Genomic DNA, 9,321 nt, shown 5'->3' with positions numbered 1-9,321 from the left:
CGCTTCCGCTGCTTCCGGTCATGCGTATGTGGGAAAAAGCAGCGGAGCTTTTATTTTGCCACAGTCGACCGCTTCCGCTGCTTCCGCTGCTTCTGGTCGTGCGTATGTGGGGAAAAAAGCAGCACTGTTTTATCATACTAGATACTTTTGAAAGTTCTGTTATAATGCTACTCTGTGCACTCGTCACCGGTCTATTAAAACGCACAACATATTAAAGCATCTTTGGTGTTTCCATGTTTTCTACAAAACAAAACCGAGGGGTTATGACGTCATTGGCAGGTGACACTATGGACACGGTCCGTGTCACTAGTTAAAATTGCTTTTTTTCTCTGGATTTAAACGTTCTTCGAAACATTTGGGATAATGCAAGTACACGAGTCAGCAAAATATATAACACCATTCTAGTGGTTTTTGGATATTTTAATTAAAAAATCTTACATATTGTGCCTTTTAAATAAAATTTAAAAAAATTGGTCCGTGTTTTTGGCCCTTAAAAACTATTCCGGCTGAAACTGAAAATTGCTGTTTTGGTTGCTGAACTTTTGGTGCATCACAAAATTAAGCAAATGACTTTGCTTTAAGCTCTTTTTTTGGTTTATTCTCAAAATAATTCTGTCATGGTGAGCTCGATATGTGTTCAGCTTTGTGAAGTTGTTTTTGTTCTCAGGCTGATATTTGGTCTCTCGGGATCACTGCCATTGAGCTGGCCAAGGGCGAGCCCCCGAACTCAGACATGCACCCCATGAGAGTGCTCTTCCACATCCCCAAGAACACACCACCCACCCTCAACGGAGACTTCTCCAAGACTTTCAGAGAGTTTGTGGACTCCTGTCTCAACAAAGACCCTACATTTGTAAGCACAGTTCAAGCATGGCTTTCTCATGTAGGAATACTGCACTTACACTAGGGTTGTCACTAAAGTTTCAATATATAGGGACAAAAATGCCCCTGTATGAACTTACAGTTATGCAGCATCACACAAGCAAGAGTACTGTTTTTCCAGAATATTGTCAATATTGTGTTTTTGCTCTGTCGCCAATGAAAATGATTCCAAATGAAGACACAACATGTTTTGTTCCTGAATGTATAATTTCATATTTTAAAAAAAAAGTTATTTATGCAATTGTAATTATGTACATCTAAATACTGCTTTAGATGCAGATTCTGTGCTAAAAATGGGTTTTGTTGATACTGATTTCATTCGATTAATAACAGCTTATAGTGTCTTACTATTCTGAATGAAATTGATTAAATGTAAGAATTTGCCATATATCAGGATGTATACTTTAAATGGGGAAAGACAGAATGCTTTTATTTAAGTAAAATGGCCATGGAAATCTTTTTAAGTGTGCATTAAGGTATAATATATGCCAGTGCCACATCTGAGCTTCACATGACAGTATTTAGTACTGTGCCGTTTTGAGAAGTATTTTGATTATACGACTGGTGCACCGTTAAACTGTGCAGCGCTAACTTGTGCTGATGTGTTTGTAAAGTGATAAAGGTAATAAAATGTCATATCTACTTTTCTCAGAGGCCAACAGCAAAGGAACTCCTGAAGCACAAATTCATCGTTAAATACGCCAAGAAGACATCCTACCTCTCCGAGCTCATTGACCGGCTGAAGCGCTGGAAAGCCGAGGGTCACAGCGATGGAGAATCGAGTTCTGACTCCGACTCGTAAGCATGCAGCGAGCACACAGATGCATTCGTAAAATCCCTAAATCAGGGGTTCTCAACTCTGGCCCTCGAGAGCCACTGTTTAGCTCCAACTCTAATCAAACACACCTGCCCGTAGCTTTCTAGTGATCCTGAAGACCTCGATGAGCTTGTTCAGGTGTGTTTGATTGGGGTTGCAGCTAAACTCTCCAGAAAGTGGACCTCGAAGGCAAGAGTTGAGAACCTCTGCCCTAAATACTCCCTAAAATATCAGTGAATAGCAGATTTAAAACAACAGTCCACAAGAGGGCGCAATGAACTCATCTAAGCCAAACAGCACCATGTTTTGTTGTTTATTGTAAAAAAACATAAAAAATCTGGCTGTTAACAAAAATGCAGTTTGTTTTCAATTAGAGTGCATAAAGTTATGAAATCAAAAGATTCAGCCTTTATTCTCAAGATCTAGTTCTAGTCGTTTTAAACAGTTTTTTTTTAATTCAGAGGATGTCTTTCAGTGGAAATACAATTTTCATGACACTATTTGTCAGTTTTGCTCTCATTAAAATGCCATCCACTATTAGTTTTGACAAGAAAGTGAAAAATTAAATCATATATTCAAACATTTTATATTTTAAACGTCAACTTTTCATAAAATGTGAAAACTCCATTTTGTGCAAGTATGTGATATTGTTTATATTTATATTGTACAAGCAATGTTGTTCTGCTCATGCAGCTCAATACTTCGTACCTTCACGGTTTTGTTCAATAATATATTTTTTTGTAAATTTTGGGGGTATATTATGATACTATGCAATATGTATAACATTTTTATTAGCTATTTTTTTCTGTTTTTTTTTTTTTTTTGTACTTTAACATTCAAATAATGCTCATGATTTTTGTGCATTCACATAGCTAATATGACAAAAGTCACCAAGTGTCATCTCATTCCAATAAAGCGAAAAAATTTAAAAAAGTTTGGTCAAAAGTGACTGAAGAGGCCCTTAGGGTTTTTCTCATTCTTTCTCATGTGACAAATGACACATACACAGCGAGTTGAACATCTCGGTGGATTCTTCTTGTGTGCCCAACAGAGAGCCCAGCAGCAAGGACAGCGACTCGTCTCCTGAGTGGTCCTTCACCACCGTCCGGAAGAAGAAGCCGGAAAAGAAGCAGCCCAATGGAATGGTGAGTTCTGCATGATGATTTGGATATTCAATGTTGAAATTTAGTAACTGATTATTGAGAACATGTTGTGTTTTTGATCTCTTCCCTTCAGGACGAAGAACTGCAGAAGAAGTCAGGCAGTTTAACCACCGTCATGGCTCCTGTTTTTTCAGAGGTAGGGCAGCTTGTCTTCTCATATGTGACCCTGAAGCACAAAAGCAGTCATTAGTAGCACAGCTATATTTGTAGCAATAGCCAACAATACATTGTATGGGTCAAAATGATCCATTTTTCTTTTATGCCAAAAATCATTAGCATATTAAGTAAAGATCTTGTTCCATTAAGATATTTTGTAAATTTCCTACCAGAAATATTTCAAAACTTAATTTTTGATAAGTAGTATGCATTGCTAAAAACTTAATTTGAACAACTTTAAAGGCAAAAGTCTTCTCATATGTGACCCTGAAGCACAAAAGCAGTCATTAGTAGCACAGCTATATTTGTAGCAATAGCCAACAATACATTGTATGGGTCAAAATGATCCATTTTTCTTTTATGCCAAAAATCATTAGTATATTAAGTAAAGATCTTGTTCCATTAAGATATTTTGTAAATTTCCTACCAGAAATATTTCAAAACTTAATTTTTGATAAGTAGTATGCATTGCTAAAAACTTCATTTGAACAACTTTAAAGGCAATTTTCTAAATATTTAGAATTTTTTTTTTTTTTTTGGCGCTCTCAGATTCCAGATTTTCAAATAGTTGTATCTCAGCCAAATATTGTCCTATTATTTATTCAGCTTATTTATTCAGCATTATTCAGATGATGTATAAATCTCAAATTCAAAAAATTGACCCTTATGACTGGTTTTGTGGTCCAGGGTCACAGATGGTCCTGTTTGGGGAATAGAGCTAAACTGAAATTAAAAAGCTATTCAGAATCATCATGTGACCTGAAATCAGTCTAGCTGTGTAGTTGCGAAAACAAAAGTGGGATTGTTGACTGTATAACAGAACATGAGTTGATGTGGCCTTTGTGTTGTAGCTAAAATCGCAGCACAGTGACGATGACAAGACGAGAGTTCTGGAGCAGCTGGAGAAGAGCCTGCATGTGGCTGAAGACATCTGTCCTGGTGTCACAGACCGGATGATCAGCCACATCCTGGAGAGGGTGCAGAGGTCAGACACACTACTGACATGTTTCTGACAGCGGGCAACCGTTTACAGCCTAGTGTTTGTGTACTATTTTGTAGCAGTAAACATTAGAAGTAGCGGTTGACTGATATATCATCAAGACCGTTATTACTGACCAATATTTGGGATTTTTTTTATTGTTCTGCAAGACCCCCCTTCATGTTTAGTATATCTTATTGCACTATTTTGCTTTTAATGCACGTAGATTGATATTTTATTTACCAAGATCTCTTAAAGGAATAGTTCACCAAAATATGAAGAATTGCTGCAAATGTTTCTTCATGAGATTTGGAGAAATGTAGCATTGCAGTGTCACCAGTGGATCCTATCAGCAGTGAATGGGTGCCGTCAGAATGAGAGTCCAAACAGCTGATAAAAACATTGCAGTAATCCACACTAGAAGAGAAAAACTGCGTTTTTGTAAGGAACACATCCATCAGTTTCAAGTTTGAACTTGAAACCATTGCTTCCAGCTTAATATGAGTCAATGATCCATAATGATGCTTCCTCCAGTGAAAAAAGTAATTTAGGTCTGAATCAGGAGTGAAATCTGCACAGATCAAGCACCATTTACAAGCCAAAACAGCTCTAAACAAATACGTGGCTGGATTTTGATGTGAGAGACAACTTTTCCACTGGAGGAAGAGTTATCCAAACTGGACTCATATTTTGGCCAGAAGTGATGGTTTGAAGTTTATACACCTTAATGATGGATTTGTTTCTTACAAACACAGCTTTTGGCTTCACAAGACATTAACTGGTGGACTGGAGTGGTGTGAATTACTTGTGGATTATTGTGATGTTTGGACTCTCATTCTGACGGCACCCATTCACTGCAGAGCATCCACTGGTGAGCAAGTGATGCAATGCTACATTTCTCCAAATCGGTGCCCTGTTTCAGGTGTGTGAGCTCAAATCTGGCCAGTAGCGTTGCCTACATGACCCATGAGCAATGCTGATGATTTCAGTTTATCAGTCATCCATGATCAGATGTTTCTCCTCATCTTTCCTCTGTAGGTTCTCTATGAGTTAGTGCTGCGTTGAGAAACGCCGCCCTTCTGCTGTCAGCCCTGATGACTGCACCTTAACACACTCACACATGTACAGAGACAGGAGGGACGCGGGGTCGCACACACACTATCTTATCATAACCAAAAGGAATTCTTTTTTTTTTTTTGTCCCAAAGAATGGAAATATATATAAATATAGTGTGTGTTCAACTGTATTTATACAATTTTGCCACATGCTTTTATATTAGTCTTCTGCTGGTGCCCAAGGATGTGTGTTACTGTTATTTTATTCCACATTTTACTTTAAAAGACACAAAATATATTTACCAGTCGAGTAGATCTGCTCTACAGCTCATTAGGCAAATCTTTTGGATAGCATATATTTATGTATTTGATGTCCCAATCCATGACTTTATTTTAAACTATGATCAATAATATATACGTTTGGGAGATAAACAGTTTATTTTCGTTCATCTTGGTTTGGGATTTCTTTTGTTTCTCTCGACACACTGTTAACTGTAGCATTACAGAACTGCTGTATGGGATTACATGCATATCATATCAGTCAAAATGAATAGAAATACCTCATTTAAGCAATCAAAAAAAAAAATAGACCGCTCCTGGTTAATGAAGATTGATCAAATTGAAACTGCTAGGAAAATGAGAGGAATTTTGCTGTGCAAAATCTACCTCCACTTCTGGCCCATTACAATAGAGAATTTCAGTTTTATTCTTTTCTCTTTTGTAGTTTGACGTTTTTTTTAATTGGCAAGATAATTCGTCTTAAATCTCTAGACCTTTTTGTACACAGGACTGTAGTGAAATACTTTGCCCTTTATTTCTCAGTAACGCCCTCTTTTTACAGTGTCTTGGTTTTTTTTTTTTTTTTTTGCGCTAATATTTTTATACAAGGGTAGAATTATACTGTATTTTTGAAGGAAATATGCACTTGCGCACACTTTGTATGGGGTGGGCCTGTTTTGTGTTTTAATTTCAGAGCTCTCTTGCTCCAAAGACATTCCACTTACTCTGCGTAGCCTGCTTCTGTAAGCGATGGGGGGGGTTTCTACACAAACATGCATTTAAGCTCCCGAAATGACAGCAAGTGATTCGAGTCCACGCTAGGCAGCAGTATAGAATTCAAGCTTGCTTTCATGTAATCTCCTGTGATGAGGGATTTTTTATTTTGTTTGCCACGCTTGTAAAGAAACAGGAGGGTGCCATTGCTGGTGTGGTGGTCATATGTCATATTTGCTCCTGTTGGCTTGGAGAGACTGTGCCAACGTTGCATCCCATTGTGCCTAAAACGCCTTTTTTTTAATGTATATGATGTTATTGTCTTCTCCAACAGCTTTAAAACGAAGTTTCACACATGTTGTTGTTGTTGCCAGACTGCTGGAAGATTTTAGAGCAATAAAGGTGTTTAGTGGATTTGTATATTTCTTTATAGAAAAGTAGATGCAGAAGCTATAGGTTTTGTACATTTCTTCACCAGAGCTTTTGTAAATTTAAGACGCCAGACGGAAATCTTTCTAGGTTGTATCATATAGATGCTGTTCTCTTCATTTTTGGACTTTAACTGTTACAGATACGTTTTTTGTTTGGTGTGGCAAATAAAGATTTAAATTATGACATTTCAGTGTGACTGTTTTGTTTGTGTTTGCTTGATAAAGGTCCAGACTTATTGCATGTTTCAGGGGCTGTTCATACAGATCACGTCTAAAACACATGAAGAAGTGCTCGGGAATGTTTTTTAATGCCTCCTCTCAGAATGTTTTCTCTCGGGAATTAGTTCTTCTCACAATCATCATTACATTATATGTTTTGATCATCCAACTAAGCATTAAATATCATCTTACGATGGCAATTTATTGGAGATGACTATTAATATTTATATCATTTTATGTAAGTATCTGCTATAATGTCAGAGAGATCTCATTGACTGACATTACAAGCAACCAGAATTTCCTCACTTTTAAAATGAAATATAAATATCAGCATCTGCACCAAATTGCATATTTTTTGCCCAGTTCGAGTGAATAAAGCTCTCCATATTCTCAGTATAATAGCCTGATATTTGAGCCGTAAAAGTGTGATACTCAACAAAAACTCATATGCAAACTCCATATTTAGTTTTTTTCTGATGCAGGGTTATAATATAATGCAGCTGGCTACTGAATGACTTAACAGTTCTGTTCCTACAAACTAACCCTGCTGTTAAAATAATAGAAAGACCACATACCCCTCATATTTTATTCTAATATTCGCATCTAAAAGCGAATTACAATTACCACACCATGACTCTACCCCTTAAAGACACATTTTAGCATTCTCATAACTGAAGTTTCATTAGTTTCTGTATATTCTAACCCTAAAGAAAAGTCAACATGATGTAATGAATTATTATAATTACTATAAAAGAACCCGTATGTGCGACCCACTAACACAGTTCAGTACGTGGGCGACGAGGGTGTGGGCGGGGTCAACCAATCGTGATGTCACAAACGTGGGCGGTGCCAGCAGCGTGTGCTCAAATAAGTGGGCGGAGTCAAGCGGGTTCAAAAACAGATTGTGGGTAACAGTGGACGCTTTGTACGACTTTTCTCTTCTTACGTTCTCCAAAGCTGACTCTAATTCGACTTTCCGTGCGCCCCTGTATGTATGTGTCTTGCTTTACACCTGTTAGTGTTGTATTGAGCTTCTGTCGTTGTTAAGTGCAGCGTTTTAAGATCTGTTTCGTTGTTGTGTAAAGCAGTGCGCTCTTTTTTTCCAGACATGGGGGAATGAGTTTTTTTGCACATTTATGCAGTGGACGCTTATGACAGAAGCCGTGTTACTTTTTTCAAAGGTAATCTTCATGCCCAAAAGTTTCCATGCATTTGTCTACTAGTTGATGCATATCGCTCGTGCGCGTTTAGTCGCACAAATGATGTTTTCTGCTTCCTGATAGACTTGTCGATAAAGTTAAAATGTCGTGCATTTGTTCATTTTTGTAAATACCAACACGTTTTATTAAAATGTAGACGTTGATTGTAAATGCTGTGCTGTAGGCCTGATGTTGGGACCGTTTTGCATTGCATGCACCCCAAAATCAAGATCTCAGACTAGAGGAAATGCACTAAAAGGTTACTAAAATCTGGTAAATTCAAACCTCACGAGGACTGATCACACCTTGATTGGTACACTGCAGAAAAACTGCACTTTCCCAGCATGCAAGGGTCACTTGGCATAAAAGCATCTGCTTAATCACTAAACTGTATTTCTCTTTGTCAGGCATTGCTTCCAGTGGGAGAAGACTAGTTTCCAAACCAGCCATGAAACCTCCTGGCGAGGAAGAGAGCCTGCGGCTGGGCACACTTCTGCTCAACACCCTGGCAAGAGAACGCCGTCTTTGGAGAGCACCAGTCCTTAAGAACGGTTGCATTCAGGTGGAAGCATATTTGTCATTTGCAGGCTACCGTAACCAGCAAGACCATTAAAAGCATGCATTTGCCATGTTTTGTGTGCTTTCAGGGTTCAGATATCAGCCCACATCAGTACCACGAGGTGATCGTGTGGTTGCGTGAAATGAGCAGCATTCTCCACTTTTCCTCCGAGACGTTCGCTTTAGGAGTCTGTGTTCTTAACAGCCTGCTTGCAACAGTCAAAGTAAGCGAAACCGTGACACATTTCCTCCCATCACTAGAAAAGCTGAATGGCGTAGACTCCAAGTCTTCTTTCTTTGCAGACTCGGCTGAAATACCTCAAATGCATGGCCATCACCTCTCTGATCCTTGCTGCAAAGATCAACGAGGAAGATGAGGCGAGATGTGTTTTTTTCTTTTTCTCCTTGTTATAGCACAATGACAGACTCCCCACACAACGTTCGAACCATTCCAGCACGTTTATTGTTCTGTTGTGTTGGTGAACAGGTGATCGCATCGGTTAAAGACCTGCTGGAGCAAAGCAGATGCAAGTTCTCAACGGCTGAGATTCTTCGCATGGAGCGAGTCATATTGAACAAGCTGCACTGGGACCTTTACATGGCCACGCCGATGGACTTCATTCATATTGTGAGTCATCAGAAATCATACAACCCTTTTAATGTGCCTGTTGCAAACATTAGCAAAAACTGACATTTGGTCCTTGACGTTGACAATCAATCCTTTCTTTTTGAACCTTGCCTTCTACACCGAGGCATTGTCATGTTAGAACAGAAAAGGCTCCTGTTCAAACTGTTGCTATAAAATTAGAAGCGCACAATTCCCCAGAATATCATTATATGCTTAAACATTATGATTTGTACTCATGGAA

General features: G+C 38.4%; 2 protein-coding genes across 4 annotated transcripts in view; both read left to right on the top strand.

The window, feature by feature from the left end:
• Positions 1 to 6,662, top strand: part of LOC107581876 (serine/threonine-protein kinase 26-like) — an 18,118-nt gene extending 11,456 nt beyond the window's left edge. Inside the window, exons 6-11 of the mRNA XM_016267546.1 lie at positions 668 to 853; positions 1,535 to 1,680; positions 2,751 to 2,844; positions 2,936 to 2,998; positions 3,870 to 4,003; positions 5,036 to 6,662. Of these exons, the coding sequence (XP_016123032.1) occupies positions 668 to 853; positions 1,535 to 1,680; positions 2,751 to 2,844; positions 2,936 to 2,998; positions 3,870 to 4,003; positions 5,036 to 5,051 (639 nt within the window). The 3' untranslated portion in view covers positions 5,052 to 6,662. The remainder of the gene's footprint in view (positions 1 to 667; positions 854 to 1,534; positions 1,681 to 2,750; positions 2,845 to 2,935; positions 2,999 to 3,869; positions 4,004 to 5,035) is intronic.
• An 854-nt stretch (positions 6,663 to 7,516) lies between these two features.
• Positions 7,517 to 9,321, top strand: part of LOC107581874 (cyclin-I-like) — a 7,797-nt gene continuing 5,992 nt past the window's right edge. The window contains exons 1-6 of one of the 3 annotated variants that reach the window (XM_016267544.1): positions 7,517 to 7,687; positions 7,802 to 7,876; positions 8,302 to 8,456; positions 8,542 to 8,676; positions 8,756 to 8,830; positions 8,940 to 9,080. In XM_016267544.1, coding sequence (XP_016123030.1) covers positions 8,343 to 8,456; positions 8,542 to 8,676; positions 8,756 to 8,830; positions 8,940 to 9,080 — 465 coding nt within the window. In that variant the 5' untranslated portion in view covers positions 7,517 to 7,687; positions 7,802 to 7,876; positions 8,302 to 8,342. The remainder of the gene's footprint in view (positions 7,688 to 7,801; positions 7,877 to 8,301; positions 8,457 to 8,541; positions 8,677 to 8,755; positions 8,831 to 8,939; positions 9,081 to 9,321) is intronic. The other 2 variants (XM_016267545.1, XM_016267543.1) reach the window with 2 other exon arrangements.

Source organism: Sinocyclocheilus grahami, unplaced genomic scaffold, assembly GCF_001515645.1.
Source record: "Sinocyclocheilus grahami isolate Dianchi unplaced genomic scaffold, SAMN03320097.WGS_v1.1 scaffold39.1, whole genome shotgun sequence".
In the NCBI taxonomy this organism is placed as follows: Eukaryota; Metazoa; Chordata; class Actinopteri; order Cypriniformes; family Cyprinidae; genus Sinocyclocheilus; species Sinocyclocheilus grahami.
The sequence above is the reverse complement of the archived record's forward strand: the minus strand, read 5'-3'. Positions and strand labels throughout refer to the sequence as shown.